At 38.0% G+C, this 22468-nt stretch overlaps 1 protein-coding gene across 1 annotated transcript; it reads right to left on the bottom strand.

Moving 5' to 3' along the window:
- Window positions 1-1898: 1898 nt before the first annotated feature.
- LOC104467519 (histone-lysine N-methyltransferase 2C-like) lies at window positions 1899-22430 on the bottom strand (the record flags this gene model as incomplete). Its single annotated transcript, XM_010081318.1, has 7 exons — window positions 22351-22430; window positions 20418-20532; window positions 19766-19938; window positions 18868-19028; window positions 15339-15452; window positions 12903-13645; window positions 1899-2046 (listed from the first exon to the last, which is right to left on the bottom strand). Coding segments are annotated over exons 1-7 (1534 nt in total), but the record flags the coding sequence as incomplete, so codon positions are not given.
- Window positions 22431-22468: the final 38 nt, after the last annotated feature.

The raw sequence follows: 22468 nt of genomic DNA on the forward strand, positions 1-22468 counted from the left end.
ATTATGTATTTGCTTACAAATCTTGACCATCCAAAACTTTAAAAGGGAACAACGATAGTGATGTTTGTTCCTTTCCCAGATCACAAATACCAAAAAATTCCAAGAAATTACTATATAGGGAGTAAAAACTGGCACAATGCTGCATAAACTCAAACAGATTGTATGTAAGAACACAAAAAAGCAGCTCTAAAGAGTCTGAGGAATTACTTCATAAAGACATAAAAATGAGTAAGCCCATTTCTGAACATGAGGAACAGGATGCCTCCCAAAATCTGCAGGGCTGATTGATAATGAAACTTTTAAAAGAATGTTCAAAGAAGCCAAGTCTGTAGCAGGAAAAAAAATATGGATTTTTTTCCAGTCCAGATTTCCAACAGTTTTTCATACCAAAATCCCTCTTACGAGGAGCAGACCAGGTCTGTGTAAGATTTAAAAGGACTTCTAGTATGAAATAGCTTAACTATCAATCGCAGTGATCAATGACCTGCTTAGAAATCACTTCAGTGCTGTATGGGAAACAGCAAACGTAACACCCACTTTTTTAAGGGCTTCTGGGGGCGAAGCTGTATACTGTCCTACAGAGTATTTGACATTCAACCACAATAGAGAACTTGCAGCCACATTGGTATATATTACATTTTGTTAAAGAGTCAAGGAAGCTTTAATTATAGTAAAACAAGATCTAACAGAGCTCTTTGAAGGAGTCAGCAAGCCCGTGGACAGTGAAATCTGACTGACATAACTTAGTCCATTATCAAATTCTTGTGGCAAAGCCCTTCACTGATGCTCCTTAAAAAAAGGTAAACTGACATAGAATTAAGAGGAATGGTCTAAACACAAGGCACAAAAAACAGAGTGGGAGAATAGCAACAGGGGAAATCTGACACAGGTGCCTGCTAACGAGCCATGGTGTTCAACACACTCATGTGCAATTTGAAAAATCAAACGACAAGCAAGGTGACAAAGCTTGCCAACAGTATTAAGATATTCACAGTAATAAAAAACAAAAGACAACTGTGAAGAACTGCACAAGAACTTCATAAAGCTGAGTGTTGGGCTACAAAGAGGTAGATGAAGTCCACAAAGCAGAACAATGAACATGACAAAACAACTGACAAGGATGATCAAAAAAATGGAGTAGCTTCCATACACGGAACAACTCAAAATCCTGGGATTCTCCAGACCAGCAAGGGAAGAGTGTAAGGAAAAGGAGAAGAAATGATGGAGATCTCTAGAAATTGAGTGGCATGGACGGAGGAGGTGAATACAGAACTCTCCACCGCCTCTGCTGTAAGAGCACTAAGGAGCAGGCAATGAAACCAGCAGGCAGCAATTTAAAGCAGGCTGATGAACTGTAGAACTAAAAAAGGTTAACATGGTTTCCAAAAGTTTTTAGAAGCAAGTAGACAAATTCATGAAAGAAAGCTCCCACACAGGCTGCTGAAGACAAAGATACCGCCTCCTGTTCATCGAGTCCCCAGGGCACAAACTGCTAAGTGTCTCCTCTAGGCCTCCTCTGTTTCTCCACTCTTCCCCCAGCACTCAGTTTTGGTCCCCAGAGTGGAAGAACCTCTAGTCTGATCTGCTACAGCTGCTGTTACATTCTTATGCCTTGCTCTCCTCTTTTGTGTTGTTCCAGTAAGCGCTGCCTTTACCCTGTGTGTTTTCCACCCGAGCAAATGGAAGGAGTACCCTAAGACTCCCAACAGTTGTCCCTTGAAGTAGCACGAGCAGCATAAAATTGCTTCAGGTCCATTAAGCTACACTGCCCTAGTTTTTCTTCACCAACACTTAGTAATAGCCAAGCTTTATCAAACACCTCTGCTTTATAGTGCTCTTTGGTTTTACACAGTATTTCAATACAAGAATTATAGCTGAATAAAATTATATCAACAGACTCCAATATGACTTAAAAATAAATGTTCTTACCCCTGGAATGACTACAGTCCCAACTCCATTTTTGAGTTTTGATCTACCTCTGCCACCTCTTCCTGAAAGACCTGCACCACGTGGCCTCCGCTTTCCGGGGAATCCTGATCCACGGCCCTATTCAACATACGATAACAATTTAAATGCAACCTGAAATTCTTTTGTTATACGGGATTCAAACTTGTTCAATGAATCTATGGAAAAACATAAGTAAAAAACCACTCTATGATTTCAAGTGAGTATGAGCATACTAGGCCACAGTCATTAAGTCACTGCATGAATCATTGTGAAACACCTTTTAACTACTTACATTACACAATATGATCACCTTTATCACCAGTGAGAAAGCAGACCAAACCAGAAATGCTTATTTTCTGCTCAGGAATAACTGGAAATATGGAAATGCTTTTTTTTTCAACAGTTGCAAAGTGTCCAGCATAAGTCTCCTCTATTCTGCGATTCATTTTTCTTTTCTTTTTAAACAGTCAGCTCAGACAGTCATGGTACTTCTGAATAGAGTCTGGACACTTGATTACTTGCAAACATAGATGCTTTTCTTACGCTATGAATAATCAAGCAAACACTGGAAGTTATTAGGACTCAATCCTGTTCCCAAAGAGAAGCAGGAGCTGGCTCCACCAAACTCTCTTAATTCAGCAGACACAGAGGGAGCTTTTTACATTAATTACATCAGTAACACTCTGATCAACACTTCCAATAATACGGTGTTTTTCTTACAAAATATCCACTTATTTTTAGACAGCTTTTTCCCGCTTCCTTATTCTAGATGCAGACATACAGTTGCAGTGTTGTGTACTCTGGAGTACTCACAATATGTCCAACTACAATTAACTGTGGAAAAGCAAGTATGTTTTTAATAATAGCCTGATTTTAATACTGTGGTTTAGTTTGAATTTCTTTTATTTTTTTTAATTTCAAAATGAACTGAACACAAAGAGGATCCCCAATCCTCCTTAATATTTTTCCAGAGAGCAAAAGGACATATTGACATATCAGTTCTGGCTGGTATATCAGATATCTTTACAACATGTTTCAGAGCCTCTGATCTGTATAAATGATGATAATTATGGTATATATTCAAATAAATGCCTTTCCTACTACGAAATAAGCAATGATATTATTTATTGCATTTCAAATTTGTGAATAATCTCGGTTCCTAATACAGCCCAACTCCATCCACAAAGTATCTAGATACAGTGTCTATATCCAAACGTTTGCTGGAAACTACTTTTAATACCGAGACAAAACATTTACTCAATAAATCAATGTTGACGGAACCACAAAGCTCCGTGGGGACGGTGTCGCCAACAGACATGAACAGTTTCTACTGACGGAGACAGGAGGTCCCTGGATGGAAAGCAGCACTATGGGCTCAATATTACCAACAGTATTTTTTTCAAATATGCCAAGTCCTGTTTTAAACAAGATACAGAAGTTTTTGGTTATAATTAAAGGCAGAATCCAAGCATACCAAGGTTAAAATTTTATGAACATCCATCTACTAATGGAAGGAGAAATTAAATTGACTCTTACACAACGAGGCAATGCAATGCAATGCTATTTTAGGAAGTAAAAGGAAGGATGTTACTGATGGCTGAAGTATTTATATGTACTAAGGTGAAAGAAAAAATGTCCTTACATATATATGGAGCTAATACATATGCACACACAGGACATAAAATTTTTTAAGATGTAAACTCTTCCAGCATGTTTCTTATTTTGTCTGTTTCAGACCAAGTATCAGTATTGTTATTGTCACAAAAGTAGTAACAGGAATAAGCACATACTTGTATCAATGTTAATGCTGAATATTAAGCTGAAATTAATGCTTGAAGCAGCAAAAGCTAAGCTAATGTCAAATTAAAACAAAATTAGCATGAAAGTTAAAGTGAGATGAAAATAAGTAACTGGGAAGCTACAGTTATTTGTCAGAGTTTCATAATTTAGCTTTCTTGCCTTTATTTAAAAATAATAATTCCACTTAGTTTCTTCAGGTGTTTTCAACAGTAAACGTCACTGTGGATATAAGCTTGGGTCAATCTAATCAGGCAGGAAAGTTGGTATTTGTTCCCCCATCAAATAAAAATTCCAGCCCTTCAGATTTCTCCTCCTTTCTGTGCCTGGCTTACCTTACTGCAAGTCTAAAAAGACATTTTCCTTCTCAGGAATTTATATTGACAGTTACAGAAAGCCAACCACAAAAAATTGTTAATACAAGCTATTGTTTGCCATTGAAAATCAGGGCAATGCCATCATACTGTAAACTCTGGAATGCATATATTTTTTAACCTGAAAGCTCCAGAGTTTCAATAATTTTTAAAGGCCTTAAACAGTAATAGAATGGAAGATTAATTCAGTTGCGAGAGATAGAATTTCATCACTACTCTCTACAGCAGAAAGATAGTAATGGATACATGAAAATAAATTCAAATTATTTACCACTTTGATGCTCCAAATGGCACTGCCAGGAAGCTGTCTGGATTTAAAAATGTCCCGACCTTCTGAAATGTCTGGGGACCAGGAAGGTGGGCTGACTGTATTATTGGTACTCCAAGCCCCCTAGGATACGGCAGGTGAGAAAATAGATGTATAAAACTTTGCAACATAAAAAAAAAAAAAAAAAAAAAGAAAAAAGCAAGCAACAAAAAAAAAATCTGAAAAGCAAAGCACATGCAGGCATAGGCATTTCCACATTAAGTAGTCAATTAGTTCACTGACAGGAAGGTGGGAAGTTTTTAGGTTCTCATTGAAACATACACTGAAACAAATATTAACCTCCAACTGATGGTTAAGTACAACAAAATGAGTGTTATAAACAAAGCATAATACAAATTGAAAGCAAGCAATCATAGCAACAATAAATTATATCCCTAAATTTTGTTGCATCAAATGAAGACAGTACTTTGAGATAACATCCCCTTTTACACTTCAAATCCCATTTTGAAAGAACAGATGGCCTTAGTTGTCTTTTGAGTCTGAACTACTGACAATCACAGCAACAACTAGTTTGAGAAGCACAGAAAAGGAATATAAATAAACCACTGGAAAAGAGGAAAGAACAATAGCTATGGTGATTAACAAGATATGCCTTTCCTGCTAGTTTGCCACATATAAACCATTATAAAACGCCATTACAAAGTTTTTTGCACCTCAGTGTTTTCACCTTATGCTGTGGTACCAATTTTAATGTGTTACTGTATACATGTAATAATACACAGCCATATGCTGTACCTACAAACTTTTTAATTATCATCATCCCTATTTATACAGTTCCTATCCTGGTGAGATATTGTGTAACTCTGTCAAAAGAAATACGGCAAAACAAGAAGAAAACTCTAAGACAGACAAGAAAAAAAAACTTCTGAGGTTCCTTATACACATTAAAATCTGTGGAAGACTTCCTCCAACCCTGAGTAAAGAATGTGGGAGACAACCATCAATGACTTAATAACTAACTTCATTCTAAATTCACAACTTAGAGCATTTAAAAAGATAGTAAGCTTTCCTAATTCTAAGTTTGGGAAAGAAGAAATGAATACCAAGATTGGAAGCAAACCAGATGAAAAGTATATGTTTACCTTCTTGAGAATGCCATTCAGCAACAGAATAGCACGGATGATATGGAATAACCTCATGCATACTCATAGTCCCAACTATTCACACAGGTATAACGGCTCACACAACACATTTACACCTTTGAATACTGCTCTGTACAATAATAAGAATTAAGAAAAATGAGACAGCTTTCCAAAATGTGGGGTTTTTTTCCAAAATTAAATTCTCCATCAAGAATGTATGGGAAACGCTTCCTCTGGAATCAACAACTCACCAAAACATATATCAATTTCAGACTGTAGGTTGCCCCTCAACTGTTTTCAGGACAGAAGGATCACGGGCAAGACCTCCCCTATCCACGTAAGGCACAAACAGGTTAGCTGAATCTGCTGATGAAGGTATCAGCCAACATCTCGCTTACCCTCCAGCAGAGGAGGAAAAGCTCCTATGATGCCTTCTTCTTGCAGAGCTGGGGAGACAGTAACCTACAGCCGCTCACATAGCTCTGTATTCAAACCGGCACAATGGATCCAAAAGAAAAAGTCTGGCTACGACCTAAAAGCCTAATTACACATAAAAGTTGCATGTTAAAAATGACAACATTGTCCAAGTGGTACAACCACAGTGTGGACACGGTGGTATTCAGTATAAATCTGCTTTCTAGGAGTTTAGCTATAGCTGCATGGGAAAAGGAATATGGACAACATAGCACTTCAAAAAAAAAAAATTTAGAATTTTGTCCATACAAGGGGGTAAAGCAGACACACAACCTATAAACTGCTTAGTGGCCAGAAGATTATTTCTGTGTTTTCAATTTCCCATCGCTGTCCTCCCCCTGCCAAAAAATACTCCAGTTGAACCACTAGTGCCAGCAACTGCTCACCTGCACTTGGGTTAAAGTGAGTCTGCTTAATTAAACAGCTTATGTTGCAAGATTTTGCTATCCCAGTTTTTTGCTTGACTTTGGTTAGATGGCCATCGCACAGACAACTCAGCAGATCAAAAGGATCAACAACCTCTAACAGGCGAACAGCACTGAGCAGAAGCCTTCTTGCACCTTCAAACCTGGAGATGGACGGGAGTCCTTGTTCACATCTAGGATGCAAGGCCATAATATTCATGACATAACATCAGCACACCTGCACCGAGTCAGAAACGGGCAGAACCAAGCAAACTTCCACAGAAACAGAGGTTTGATGCACCTACTGAACGCATTCCTGGGGTGACTCCCCTGAAACACACACCACTCTACCTGTGCCGAACCACCCTGGGCTCCCCGCATCGTCAGCAACGGGTGCTCACAGGACACGGGATAGAAGGTGCCAGATCAGTCTCACCCCACATGCCCCTACTGCTCTCTGGTGACTCTAATGGGAACCTCAGGGTGACTAGAGCCGATCTTTAACACTGCAGATATCTGCAGTTGGGGTCAATCTCAGTCCTCAAGCCTGCAGCACTTCCACCAGACAGAACTGGCAAGACTGAAGTCTGATTTTTGTTCTATCAAAAGCACTGCAGTTTCTTAATCAGTTTTCCGTCAAAATCTCGTGTTGTACTAAGTGCTGTCACACAAGTTAGCAACCACATCACCAGGTTTGTGGCAATAGGAAATTTAATTTTACTATGCTAGCCATGTTTCTAATATCAAAGAACATTCCATTTTATCAAAATAAAGTTCAAACTTCCACTGAATTTTAGCTGCAGCTTCTCTATATTTCTAAAATTCATAATGCATAGTAAGTAACTGTTCTTATAATATGGCAACTCAAAGAAAACTTTCGTCTCTTAGAAACAATCCTTACATCAATCTGTAAGGGAGGCAGCACGCTGGCTAGGGGTCAAAATTCAAGCTCTCAAACATGCTGAAAATACTTAATCAACAACTAAACGTACCTACTCTTATTTGGGATGTACTAAATTCCTTTCCTTTTAAGAAGATACACTTCTCCAGTGATTAAGTGTATTCAAAAGATCAAAAAGCTAATAGAATATTAAATCTGAATATGAAATACTTGGTCTTGCAAAACAAAATGAATTGTATATGATTCATGAACCATATTGTTAAGAATTAAATTGGAAATTTAATCCAAGTTTTATTGTAGATCAGAAACATTTGAATTCTTGGTCAGATAAACTTAATTAAAAACACATGGTTCCACAATACTACGAACAAATGAATTACATCAAAGAGATGCATTAATTATACTTTGGCTTTTAATTAATGCCTATTACAACACAACACTGGAGAGAAAGTTCTATTCAATTCATTTACATCAGAACCACGGCAATAATTATGTACTGTGACAGAAACAGGAAGTTCTAATTCTCCATCATATTCTTGAGTCCTTGAAATTGAACAACACAGCTGCAAGTAAATTATAACAAAAGGAAACCCAATGTCAGCAAGGGTCAGGAGATCTCACTAAATTACCACTGACTGTGTTTCTGCTTAAGGCTTTATGAAACCTACTGCCATCACAAATGCACAAACCTGGATTTGCACTTGAACATTTAATGTAATTTTAGGGCTGTGAAGAAAATTTGATCTGTACAAAATACAGCTCCCCTCATAAAAAACCATAAAAACCCACAATAAAAACTAATTATTGAAAAAAGACCCTTTCTGATCTTTCTTTCCCCCAACATCTACCACCACAACAACACACTTAGTGATACCATGTAACTGCAGACAGTAAAAAACCCGTAATACCCAAGAAAGAACATACATTTGAAACCATCATGGTGCTTTGCATTTTTCACTGTCGTTTTAGAAAATCTCTTAAAAAAACCTAGAAATATGTAGTGAGCCGTATAACAGCAATCACCAATATCTTCATGATGAAAATTAAAATACCTCTAATAATATTTTCCATGCAACGCATTCTAAAATAATACTTATGATAAAACAAAAAAGTAGAATATTCATCATTTTCTATTCAATACTATTCTACAGACCATTCTCACCTCTTACCTACCAGTCTTACAATGCTGCATATTTTGTAATGCCCTCCATTTCCTGATTTCATATTATGCTTTCCAGAAGACAGTGCCATTGCAAAAAAAACTATTTCAAATTTCTTCAATTCAGATACATAGAACATACCCAATACTATTGAAAGGATACCTCCACAGAAAAAAAAATACCCATTTTCCTTGTGAAGATGCATGTCAAACCACATATACATCAGATTAGTCATTAGTAAACTTACATGGCAACTTCTTTTAAGGCTACTACTTCAGAAAAAAAGTAATATGAAAAAGATCAAAGAGAGCCAGCCTAAATTTGCAGTTTGTAAGCAAGGGTGGAGAATTGCATATTCCATGGAGATGACACTGCACAGACACAACTGTGAGTACAGCACTGTAAAAACTTTATCACACTAGCAGCTATTAGTATCTCTAATTTACGAACAACTAAATTTCAGATATACGTAAAAACCAATTTGGGTCCATTATGGAGTAGGGTAACAGAAACAGAAAAGAGATAGCCCATGGACCAAAACCTGTGGGAAGTCAGCGAAACGCTAAGTCTGGCAGATACAGGGTCCTCTCACTGAATGTAGATTTAAAGCTTACCTGTAGCTGAAGGTATGGATAATATGCTATCCTAACAAATACTGTTAGTAGCAGTGCACCTTAGGGATAGTTCTTATGCTGACACAGAAAAAACACTTTCTCAGAAGTGGAATAAGGTTGTACCAGCACAAGTGATTCTTACCAGTATAACTGCACCTACATATGGATCTATACACAGCTCCCCTTCTGTTTAGAAGATGGATTTTCTCCTGTTGCTTCTAACCAAAGTAGTGATGCCTGCAAAAATGCTGGGGGGAGAGGGGTAGTGACAACATATAGTGCAGCCCTGGAAACAACTCATGAAGCCTTTTTAAGCAGAAAGTTGTCTTCACAGTTTGTGAGATGGGGTGCAGTCCTTTTAAAATAGGAGTGATGTGGTGTTGCAGACACAGCACTGAAGCCTATCACAAATGCAAACTGTTAAGACCCAATACAGGAAGTCATGTCAGATTACGTGTAACTTTGCATTCAATTGTGAAACGGAATGATTATTCAAATATATTTAATTAGCAATTGTATTTAATAGATTTTGAAGAAAGGGATAATCATTCGTCCTACTGCCCAGAACAATGTATTAAATTCAAAGAAAACAAGTTCCAATCAGAAACTATTCCTTTACATGGATTCCCCTGACTCCAGTGAAGTATGTGTCTTCGAAAACTGAGAAGCAATATATTCAGAATACAGATTTTTTTTTTCCTATTCTTCCTATGAAGTTCCATAAACACACTGCAGTGGAACTTTTTATTTTATTTTATTTTATTTTTTAAACAGGAACAGGACATTCCAACAAGGTAAACTACATATTAAAAGATTTAAAACTTCTAGAAGAAAGCAAAGAATATTGCCATCTGTGGAAACAGGTTAATGTTGGCTTGTTTTCAAGGCACACGGAGTAATTAGATTCTTTATGAGCTATCATCTTAGATGTGTGCAGTCCTGGACAAAGCACTACTTCTGCAATGACAGTTCTTTATGCAACAAAAGAAAGCTGCTGTGGAGCTGATGTTAGCTTCATCAAGTACAGGAGCCACAACCTCCTTAATCACTAAAAATAACCCAATCCTACTTCTGTAACTTTTCTCTCCTATTTCACTGCCCTCTAAGACATGCTGCCAAGATCTCATCCACCTGCAAGGTAACACTTGTATCGCATAACCCAGGACCTGACACAAAGCAACACAGCAGCATTATGTGTTTTTTTTTGAAACAGGAAGAAGCAGACCTCAGACCCATAAAATTAACACCTTTTGAGAAGGCAAAATTCCTCTTTAGTGACACTCAGAGAAAACATCCCTTTTGAACTGTCTGTAGAGTATGACACAAAGAAACAACAGGGCTTAATTCTTTGGCTTTATACCTGGTGAAAACCTGCTTACTTGCCTTCAAACCTGCCCCAAAGAATTGTCATGTAACAGGAAACCAAACCAGACCTTGGCACATAGAAGTGTCCGGAGAGCGCTGAAGGTAGGCAAGAGAAAGCATCAGAAGGAATATCACAGTTACAGCTATGAGGTTCTTCCTTTCTTTTGCCAATTTGTGAATCAGTTTCTAAAAGGTGAAACCCAAGAGCTGCTTATAAAGAAAGTCATACATAGGGCTGCTGTCACAAATACAAGAAAAATATAGCACTTCTTCTCCTGCGAACTAGAAGAAATATTAACAAAAAACCCACTATATGTAAAGTGCACTTTTTAACGTGACATAAATTGAGTAGAATTAGCTAAAAATACAAGGTGTTCTTTGACCATCAAATATATTTAGAGGTTTCTGCTTCTATCTACAACTCTCCATTTGGAAAAGTACACAATTCTTTTGAAAAAACTGAATATTTACAGCAATAAACATGATAATAATAATAAAAAAAAAAAAACACCAAACAAACACACCACTTTCTGTGTACAATCCAAAAGCTAAAATGTTTAAACACACGCCTTACCCATCGCAGATTTGTCTAATTACCTCTTGCTCAAAAGGAAAGCACCCACCTGTAACTGGACACTTCTAAATCTCTTATTTACAGTCTATAGACCACCATTCAACACATTTCAGTCCCTCAGACTCAAAGTAGGAAGTTAACACAGTAAACTCACTGCAGTGTGGATAATTTTGTCACTGTTTAAGGTTTGTATGTATTTCTGCAAATATGATGCATCCTTTACTGCACAGTGACGTAGAAAAATCTAACTGCAGCAAAATAAACACAGAATTCCTACACTCAGTGGAAACCCACGTAAGGTCCTAATAATCAAGTTGGCTTTAGAAAACATTTATTACATACAAGATTTTTCTCTTTTTTCAAAACACTTGCTATCTACAGGTATGAGACTTGCCTCCTTCATGTCCAACATGGGAAATCAGATGAGCTGCAGTAAAAACTGACTGATGAAGAGTCTGAAAAAGATCCCCAAGCCCAAATCCCTACCAGCTAGTTAAGCTGAATTTAGATGATTGGTATAAGGTGGGGAAAACAGTGTCTATTTTTTATTAATCAAGTATCCACAGGATCTTCATTTATTTTTCTCATTCCTTACTCAAGACAATTTTTCACTGACTTTCACAAGGTGCCAATCTGTGCTAAAATTGGATAATCAATGTAAAGCAAGGAAGTGTACAGGGACTTAAGTATGCCCAAGCTTTTCTTACCAGAAAATTGCTATTTGCTTCACAAAAGTTCCATCTTAATAGGTGTTTAAATCGCAAGACAAATTTAATTGAAATCAAAAGAAATCTTCACAGATTTCCAACATACTTTTACAAGACAGATCAGGAATTTTACAAGTAACTTGTTCAGAGCTACAACAGGTACTAAGCTGCTAAGTACATCGCATGATAAGCTGAGAAATTAAATTTTTAAGACAGTACAGAGTATTAAGAAAAAATATTTTTATACATGCTTGTATACAAGGGTAAAAAAACCCCTAGAGATTCTCTAAAAGCTTCCAAATTTAATTTTTCATGTTATGTTTGTTGCCTTAATTATATACTTTAACTCTTTCAGAACACTCTCAAACCTTAAGAACCAAGAATTCTGAACTGTTACTTAACACATAAAAATGGAAAGAATTGTGCAATATATAAAAAGCTTTTTTAACACTAGGTTCAGAAAAGTATGAAATCATCAACCTAAAAGTCCCTGTGATGAGAAATGAAACAGTAATTTGTCACACTGACATACTTTTTGTATAGCATTTTGCAAACACAAAATAAATCCTACAGATTGATGAACCATTTTCCCCACAACTACGCGACTTGAACAGAGAGCAAGATGTGGCAGAAAGCGACAGACTTGAGGACTCTTCACTCATCAGATTTCATCCTAGTCAAACCACAACGATTTGTACCAGACAGCTCTTGCATGGTATTTGCTAATGTAAAAAAGCCACAAAATTATTTACAATACCATTAAAAATGTCCATCAAGAAAATATCCAGCAGCGTAACAGAAACGGAGTTGTAGTGGGTTTTTCTATAAAGCCAGTTTAAGAAACTTTAACACATTTTGAGAATACTAGCTAAAATAAATGCATATATGGAAAATATTAAGAGGCAAGTTAAAAGGCACAGCATGAGGTATATCTGCATTTGTAGCATATGTATGAAAAATAGAACAAATTTTCTTTTATTTTCCTCTAAGCATGAGCTGAAAGAAACTTTAATTCTCACTAGAGAACCTTTATGATGTCTGACCTTTCAATTATTTAACATTACATTACTTCCTCAAAGAAATAAACTACACACTCGCTTAGGAGAATAAATGCATATTATGGCCTAAAAAAACAGGCGAATTTAATGCATTATACTGAAATTTGAAATGCTTACCTGTCTTGATCTGGGTCTTCCAGGAGAAAACTTGCGTTTGGTGATGGCTGGTTTTCCCATGCCAATTTTTGGAGTGACTGGTATGTACGTCGTTGGGACAGCACTTCCAGCAGTGGAAGGCAATGCTGGGGGCTGACTGTGCTGTACATCTCGTGCAGAATGCAAGTCTAATGAAACATCTGGCGAGGAAGACACATTTGTCTTGTTTATATTAACTGATGGGGGAAGTGAGGGGTAAGTCTCAGCTGGTGATTTGATGGGTTTGTCTCCAACTGGTGAACTATTTGCCACACCTTCATGTGCGGAAGTAGTTTCTACTTCTAGAAGAGCTGGTGTTTCTGACTTGTCACGGCTTTCTTCTTTTTCTACATCTTTTTGCACTTTTGTTATTTCCAGTTGTTGTTCTACAGGAATACAAATATCTCCTTTACTTTCAGTCTCCTGTATTTCTGGCATCACAGTTATGGTCTCGGGTACTGAAGACAGAGACCGAGAGTCTACTGTGCATACTTCTGATACCTCCACACTACCTTGTGGTGGCAGCTGTGTCTCTTCCACTTGTTTGTCTAAGTCCTGCTGTATTACAGCTTGAACACTTTCCATCACTTCCATCATTTTCTCAGTCTGACTGTCACCAGATGCTGGTGTCTTTTTAGGAGACATTTCCATTTCAGATGAATTAACTTCAACAGAGACTTCTGTTTCCAGTTTTGTGGTCTTTTCTTCTGGTGATATGCCTGTAACTAAGGACAACCACATTAAAGGCTCAGTGTGAAAAAGAAAAACTTAAACCAGTGTACCAGTCAACAAGTCTACTTGGTACACATCAAGTACCTATAACTGTACCTAAGTGAATGTAATACATAGCTTAAAATACGCTCTATAAATATCTATCTTTGTACCTACGTTTACAGTAGTCTGTATTTTTCGTACATCACTATTTTTCTCTCCTGGAAACACAACAAAGTAAATCACAAGAAAGTACACCCAAGATTAATTTTTGAGGAATCTGAACACACGTTTCCAGGTAGGCTGCTAAAAGCAGCTTCTCCTTTTTCATTTCTGCATATTGAACATGTATGCTAGCATAAATTAATGTATTTTAAGCAACTGTCCCAACACTTCCAAAAAGCAGACAGCTAAGAAGAACAGGAAAAGTACAAATAAAACATTTCCCTCCTAGTGCTCTTCCAGACTTTAGGAAATCACCTGAAATAAAAACAGTCGATGCTGGTTTTTTATTTACTAATGTCTCATAGATTTCTTTCAAAAATATTTGTCTACCCTTCCCTTGAACCAAATAAAGTACCTTTCATCCCCAAATTTCTTTACCAAGGAGTTCTAGAGTCTTGTATCCATTCCACATAGAATCACATTCTTTGCTTTGAATTTGGCTTCTCATATCCCCTTTTGATGGACCCTGATGCTCTGACACGCTACTTACTTTCTATTACACTTGCACTCTTCTTAGAAAATTCACACTGCTACAGCATCCTCAGTCACTACAGTTCAAAGCCCAGCATTTTATGGTGAATGCGTCTTCACTGAGAGTTTTAAATTATGGCCCTTATACCACAGGCTGTGATGCATAACAGAGTGATCACAGCTAGCCTGCAAGATATTTTTTTTGCTTTGGCTTTAAATGCAGGTTTCTTGTTTCCCCTTGGAGCAACCATTCTCCAACATCAGCTGGGAGTGGACAGGACATACTGGGAAAGTTCTTTGCCATTGTTATTGGTCACTAACACATTTAGAGGACTTGACCCAGAAACCATTCTAATTGTATTCTTTTCTCTGGCTAGTACTTCATATGTGATTGATAAGACATACTTATTTCCAGAACACTAATGATCAGATACTGCAGCACACCCTGTCTCGATGAGTACATTTGTTTATTAAACAAATTATCTGTTATTTACAAAGGGAAGAAAATAAAAGAAAAAATCCTTAACCATAGATACTTGTGGAGTTACAACCACGAAGCACAAACTGGAGAGTTCTACAGTGTGCCCGAAAACACACCAGGGGAAATCAATCCGGTTATTTGCAGCTACAAACTGAAGAGACTTGAAGAGCACATGCGAGTGACTGTATTTGAATAGCAGCATAGTGGTTTTTACTATAAACTTCCAGTGTATAAAAGCATTTAACTATATTTCCAGCTTTTGGAGAAAGTCAGTCCCACCAAGCAAAACAACTTTCTCCTACACAAATATTCTGAAGATTATCTTTGCCTTCAATAAAATATTTCTTCTGCAAAAAATTTAATACTCTTGCCCAAGAGTTCAGATAGTAGAACTGATGCAATTTGTCTCCTACTGCTTTCCAGGCACTTTTTCCTCTTAGATTTATAAAGTACCACAAACCTTACTGAATGGAAGAGGGTTTTTAAGGGTCTGTACTGGCATTTTCTCAGACTGCAAATCACTTTCTTACCGTCTGTGACACATCCAACAGCTGATTCTTGACCAGGGTCGTCACCAGTAATTGGTTGTTCGTGAAATGTCACATCTTCTCCACCACTTTCCATTTCCATTTCATTTGTACAAGCTTAAGGAGAGGCAAAGAAGTTATCAAAATTGATATGATGTTTATTCTATTACTTTATTAGTAGTTCCTGTCACCGTTTGACCTTTTGGCTAAAGAGAATGATATTTATGATAGGAGTCAGGACAAACCAGGTCAATGAGAAGGTTAGGGAGACTCTTCTCATTAACACTGAAGCGGCTTTATACCTCTCAGACAGTGAAAAATGTCTGTAAAGCAATTACATACACCTAATTGTGAAAACTTAATTTACACATCGTCACAGATTTTTGCATTACGTGAGCAATACAGAAGGTCTTTTCTCAAATTCCAGTCTGCTAAATTTAACAGAACTTGCAGCATGAAGGCTTCAAATTTTTATACAAATACTACAGTGGCCTATAGTATAGATCCAAGGTTCCATCTACTAGCAGCATTTGGAATACTGATTTTCAACCCACCTGTTCAACAACACGAAAACTAAATTTTGCCACTTTAGAACTAGGAAACTTTAATCTGTGAGTTCCTCATATTAAATGAAGGAATTTGCATGGAAAAGTTGCTGCTGAACGCTTCTTTGGCTGCCACTATGATTATGGAGCACAGAAACAGGAAATACTTATTTTTTCCTCATCTAACAGCTTTTTCAGTTAAAGAAATCCATTAAAATGCACTAGACAAAGTAGGAGCAGGAAAAACAAAGTATGTAGTAAACGTTAACTCAAAAGGAACTGAACCTCCACAGACGTTAGCACAAAAAAAGTCAAATGAATACAGCTTTCTGTTCAGGAAAGTCTCTTCAAGGCTCAAAAGGCCAGAAGCTATTAGGTGATGCTACTTTTAGCACCTAAAAACTGCTCTCAGACTCTGCCAACTTTAAAGTGATATTTTAACTCTGAGGAAATGATCATTTAGATTGGCTCCAAGTCTGATTTTAATGTACAAAAGGGTTCTCCTGGGTATAAACACTGCATGACTGTACTGATGTAATAGCTCCAGATTTTACCCCTAGTAGCTGAGATGACAGTCCTGCTCTTCCTTGGGGAGAAGGGTACGCTTGTCAATGCTTCTACTAGCTAGCAAACCTAACAGAAGGATTATTTAAACTTTACTCTTTCAAATGAGACCCTCTATAGATAGATACAAGCAGGCTCATGCTCACAAGCCCTGATCCTCATGGGGGACTTTAACCACCCTGACACCTGTTGGAGGGACAGCAAAGCAGGACATAAACAAGCCAGGAGGCTTGATGACAACTTCCTTCTTCAAGTGACAGAGGAGCCAACAAGGAGAGGTTCTATGCTGGACCTTTTTCTCACCACAAGGAAGGGCTGGTGGGGAATGCGAAGCTCAAGGGCAGCCTTGGTTGCAGTGACCGTGAAATCATGGAGTTCTAGATCCTTAGGGCGGCGAGGAGAGCTTACAGCAAACTCAGTACCCTGGATTCCAGGAGAGCAGACTGGCTTCCCCAGGGACCTGTTAGCAGAGTACCATGGGATAAAGCCCTGAAGGGAAGAGGGGCCCAAGAAAGCTGGTCAATATTCAAGTATCCCTCCTCTAAGCTCAGGAGCGATGCATTCCAACAAAGAGAAGGGTAGGCAAAAGTGCCAGGAGGCCTGCACGGATGAACAAGGAACTCCTGGACAAACTCAAACACAAGAAGGAAGCCTACAGAGCGTGAAAGTAAGGACAGGTAGCCTGGGGGGGAACACAGAAAAACTGTCTGAGCATCTAGGAATCAGGTTAGGAAAGCTGAAGCCCCCATAGAATTAAATTTGGTCAGGGACATCAAGGGTAACAAGAACTTCTGCAGGTACAACGGTGATAAAAGGAAGACTAGGGAAAATGTCGGCCCTCTCCAGAGGGAAACAGGAGACCTGGTTATCCAGGATATTGACTTCTCTGCCTCAATCTTCACTGTCAGGAGAGGAAAACACACTGCCGCAGAAGGCAAAGGCAGGGACTGGGAGAATGAAGAACCGCCAGCTGTAGGAGAAGATCAGGTGCGAGACCATCTAAAGAACCTGAAGGTGCACAAGTCCATTCGACTCAAAGAGATGCACCCAAGGGTCCTGAGGGAACTGGTGGACAAAGCTGCTAAGCCACTATGCATCGTATTTGGAGAACTCATGGCACTCTGGGGAAGTTACTGCTGACCCGAAAAGGGGAAACATAACCCCATTTTTAAAAAGGGAAAAAAGGAAAGCCTAGGGAAGTACAGGCCAGTCAATCTCACCTCTGTGCATGACAAGATCATGGAGCAAATCCTCCTAGAAACTATGCTAAGGCACATGGAAAACAAGGAGGTGATTGGTGACATCCAACATGGCTTCATGAAGAGCAAATTGTGCCTGACAAATTTGGTGGCCTTCTATGACAGGGTCACAGTGGTGGTAGATAAGGGAAGAGCAACTGATGTCATCTATCTGGACTTGTGCAAAGCCTTTGACACTGTCCCAGACATCCTTGTCTCTAAATTGGAGAGATATGGATTTGACAGATAGACCACACGGTGGATAAGGAATTGGCTGGATGGTCGCACTCAAAGTCTGTCAGATTTTACCTTGCTTCCAAATTTAACCACAACTGTACTTCTCTTAGGAAATTCAGCTTGCATGAGATTAGGTGCTATCTAACAGAGCACATGGTGTGAAATACACACAGGCATTCAGTTATGAGCTCATTACACAGGTCTTGTGGATGACCCACTGGACTCAGATCAACAGATCCAAGTTCCCCCTGTGCTTCCTTACTGTCACTAGGCAATTTAAAAGAAAAATCAAAAAACAAAACAACTTTGCACTTTTCCAGAACTTCCCTTTCCACCTTTTGATTGATTTGTCCATTCAGAATCTTTCAGAAACAAGATGACTAATCATATAGTATTTTGAAAAAAGACACCTGATTAAAAGCTGTTTAGTTAAACAAACCTGTCCCTTGAACACTGTCCAGCTTCCACTACTGTGTCCCACCTGCACATAGTGAGGAGAATGGTACTGTGAGACGGACATGAAGAGGGAAACAGGAAAACTGAATGTCTCCAAGAACGTCTACCAGAATTTGGCTTGTGCTTAGTAGTTAGGCACAAATGAATACAACAATTAGGTTATCAAATTAATACATTTATGAACTGTACCACATCCAAAAAAATAATTGGGAAGTTTACAGCTACAGGCTGGGAAGCTGGAGCTGGAAGGTTGAAAGCCACCACTAAGGTGCCCATTTGCCCATGTCTCCAATACAGGATCCTGAAGCCAGAAACATACTGAGATGACAGCTCACCCATGGATCGCTTGAGAAGCTGCTGCTAAATAAAGGAATGGATGAACTCCACAGGTTAGAATATGAGTGGCTGGTTCACAGAAGACTTAGTGAGACAGCTGCAGATATTGATATTTGATGTTAGCATTTTAGAAATACAAATATTATATTTGATTACCTGTTACACCATCAGGTTCAGGAATGAGTTCAGAAGTGTCCATTACATCACATGACTGAGTCTGATCCCCTTCTCCTTGTTTACAAAGAGTGCAGATGTAGTCTTTCAACTGAGACTCCAATTCACTACCTGGAGATCTGTCACATTCTATATGAATCCACCTGGGGAGATTAATTTAGGGTGACTATGATTTTAATAATAAAAATATAAAGTATCCTAGTAAAAGTAAAATTAAAAAATAGCAGGTTTCCATTCCTATGGGAAAATAAACAAATTTCAACCAATGCTTTATTATGGAGAATTTTAGACAAATAAGTATGATATGTCAGTATGTCAAGCAGTGCAATTTAAACACAAAGACCTGAACTGTCACTCAAGCCAACTGGACACCACAACACTATAGCAACATCAAGATGTTGCACAGCAAGATACAATAGCACTGAATACGAAATACAGACTACATCCTAAAAGGTTCCCCACAGCACTTTTTCTGTTTGTTTGTTTCGTTACTGGCATAGCAAAACATTTAAAATTAAAAAGATAATATATACTTGAAAATTTTAAAAAAACAGACCATGGCAAACAACAGTCTTTAAAAGTTAAGGCGATGACTCTTACAGTCTGCCTACTCACAAAGTAGATGCAGTGTAAGAAGCAGCAGCAGCACGTATTTCTCTGTACTCCCCAGGTAACTGCCAATTAATACTTATTTGCCAAGATTAAAATAAGACTAACTACTATTGTTTATTGTATTTACGGATGAAGGATCAAGTTGTTGCACAACTTCAACACAACATCAAACACAGTCTACATCCTTCACAGAAACGCATCCATGTCATTCAGCTCACCATAAGCTTTAGGAATTTTAGTACAATTTAACAAAAATTAGGATTCTTACCTTTTGCACATGTGACAATGCAACATATCTTTCTGGAAGTCTTGGAGGCACAGTTTTTCACAGAAAGGACAAGATAAGTTGTCTTGTTGTTGGTAACAACTGTCACATACCAAACAATTATGGTGCCACTGACAACTTGTTCGTGTGCCACACTCAGCACATACTCTACAGTTCTAGAGATCACAAGAATTTAGTTGTTAATTAGGATATTTCACAATGTGATAGAACTGACATTAACTGACATTTTCCTGATTTAAATTAAATTAAATAAAGTTTCTGTCCTTGATAATACTAATAAATTGCCCAGGATCTGATAACAGAGCATGAAGTTTACATTTTAGTTTACATTAGATCATGAGAGCAGCTGTCATTAAGCGAAGGTTATCCACTCCACCTGGATCCTACACTTCTCTTTTCCCCTATGGGGGTTGATTTACTGCCCTACACAGGCTGCTTCAGCCCCTGCACTGACAGCTACCCTCACAGAGCAGCTGTACAGCCACACAACTACATACAAGTGTGATTCCTTCAGATATTACAAGTTATGTTACACAGCAACAGCAGTCCACGATACACCTAGAACAGCATATGTGGGTAACAAAAATTGGTCCCCTATAATGACAAGGAATTATTCTGAAACCTTCCAACTTACCTTACATTTCCAACCATTTGTTGGTACAGCATCCATAACTGGTTGTAGACAGAAAGTATGGTAGCCTTTGTCACATGTATCGCACACCAGCATCTTGTTGTCTTCCCCAGAATGTCTAAGAAAAGTAACAAGTAGTTTAAAAAAACTTTATTTAAACAAGCCATAGCAAAAAATCTATTTAACTGGAAGTCTAAACAGGAAGACACAAAGCAAAGCATATGAAAATATATGAATACCACTTACAAACAGCTCCCAAGATAATGCCCATAAATTAATCTTTAAGTATGAATGAAGACCACTATGCTTACTTTAACAAGTGCTGAGCCTGTGCAATCATTCTGACTTCCAGAAATCGGCCCACTTTCATCTACACACACTTAGGCAGATTTAATGGCCTTTCTGTACTGAAATCTGTTCAAAATCTGAAATATGTACTTTATTTCTTTCTGAGAAGAGCATGCAGTTGTACTTGTTCCTACAAACAGTCTGACTGTATTTTTTCCAAGGAAAAAAAACAAGCCATCTCCACTGACTGACAGAGCTCCTACAATGTCAACCAATATGACTGCAAGAGCAAACCAAACATTAAATGAAGATTTCAATTTTCCTCCAATCACATAATAAACAGCTCCACCACAAACTTCAGTGATAAAATAAACGTGTAGAGAGTAAGATAAATAGTTTGGTAATATCTAAAGGCATTGTGTTCTGTCTTAGTTTAAATACATTAATTCAATAAATAAGTGCGTAACAAGATTTGCCTTGATAAAGCTTCAGAATACATGGCACTACACACACTAGATACTACTTAATTATCCGGGAGACCTGATATTAAAAAAAAAAAAAAAGTTCTCTCTTTGCATGGAGATATGCTTAAAAGGCTATTTATAAAATATTTTATATAAAAAACATCATACTGCATAAAATAATAGGTGGGAAAACATCACATTGTCTTCTACTTTTCCACTAAATACTGGAAATACTGTAATGGTATGACATTTCTAGGGATACTTTTTTGAGCATGCTTCACTATTATAACTTCATAGCAAATGCCAGCAATGAGCTGCGTGTGACCAGGAATAAAATCATCTTTAATGTGTGTGAATCTGAATGCTGGCAACTACCAAGTGTTCTGCTTGGAAAACAGCAAAGCATTGACTGATTGAGTACACGAGGCAGTAGTAAATTGGCTTTTTTCCTTCATACTGTCCCAACTGATCTGACTAAAGCTGAACAAAACTCATTTCTTTTTAGTAAGCCCTTCAAGCAAGCAGAAGAACTCTGCAGGGCCCATCAGATTAGGTTATATGAGAACAACTGTACAAGCCCTCAGAGTTTTCTAAATGAACCCTTATAATATTGCAACAACTTTGTTTCGTTGTGTCAGTATTTGTCTGGTGTACCAATGTCACTCCTGTCACTTTTTTCCTTTGTTCAGTTGAGCCATGTTTTTGTTTTCATAATGACTCTCTACCTGCCCCTGAAAGACATTACAAAATAGAAGAGAGGGCTTAACCCAGGGGACCTACCCAGAATGTGGAACGTGCACAGCTGAAATGTCAGCTGAGTAAGAGCACAGGTTCCCACACTGTAAAGGAACTACATTAAAGTAATTGCTAGTTTGGTAAATCTGATAAAAATTCTCCTATATAAAAGCAGGAAAAAGTCAGAAGGTTTTGTTGCTCTCCAGAACCTGCCCCGATAATGGTATCTCTGGGGGTATAATATGCAGGAGTTCCAGCTCAGCTCTTTTAGAAGAAAGTTCCCAACGCAAGGGTTTGTTCAGCTACTGAATATAATGTCATAACATATATATCTGGGCAAATAATCTACACTTCTTGGAAAAAATGAACAGTTAATAAAACAGATCTTTTAAAATCACAGCACATAAATCTCACACTGTCCTCCTCCATGTCCTTTAAGTCTCACTTACTTGCAGTTCTGGCACACTTTGCAATCAGGACACTGCCAACCTGCTCTTTTTAAAGGTGTAACTTGTATGTCCAGGCACATCCCATGGTAGTGCTGGCCACAGGTAGTACAAAAAAGTT

Source organism: Pterocles gutturalis, unplaced genomic scaffold (assembly GCF_000699245.1).
Source record: "Pterocles gutturalis isolate BGI_N339 unplaced genomic scaffold, ASM69924v1 scaffold19291, whole genome shotgun sequence".
NCBI lineage: Eukaryota > Metazoa > Chordata > Aves > Pterocliformes > Pteroclidae > Pterocles > Pterocles gutturalis.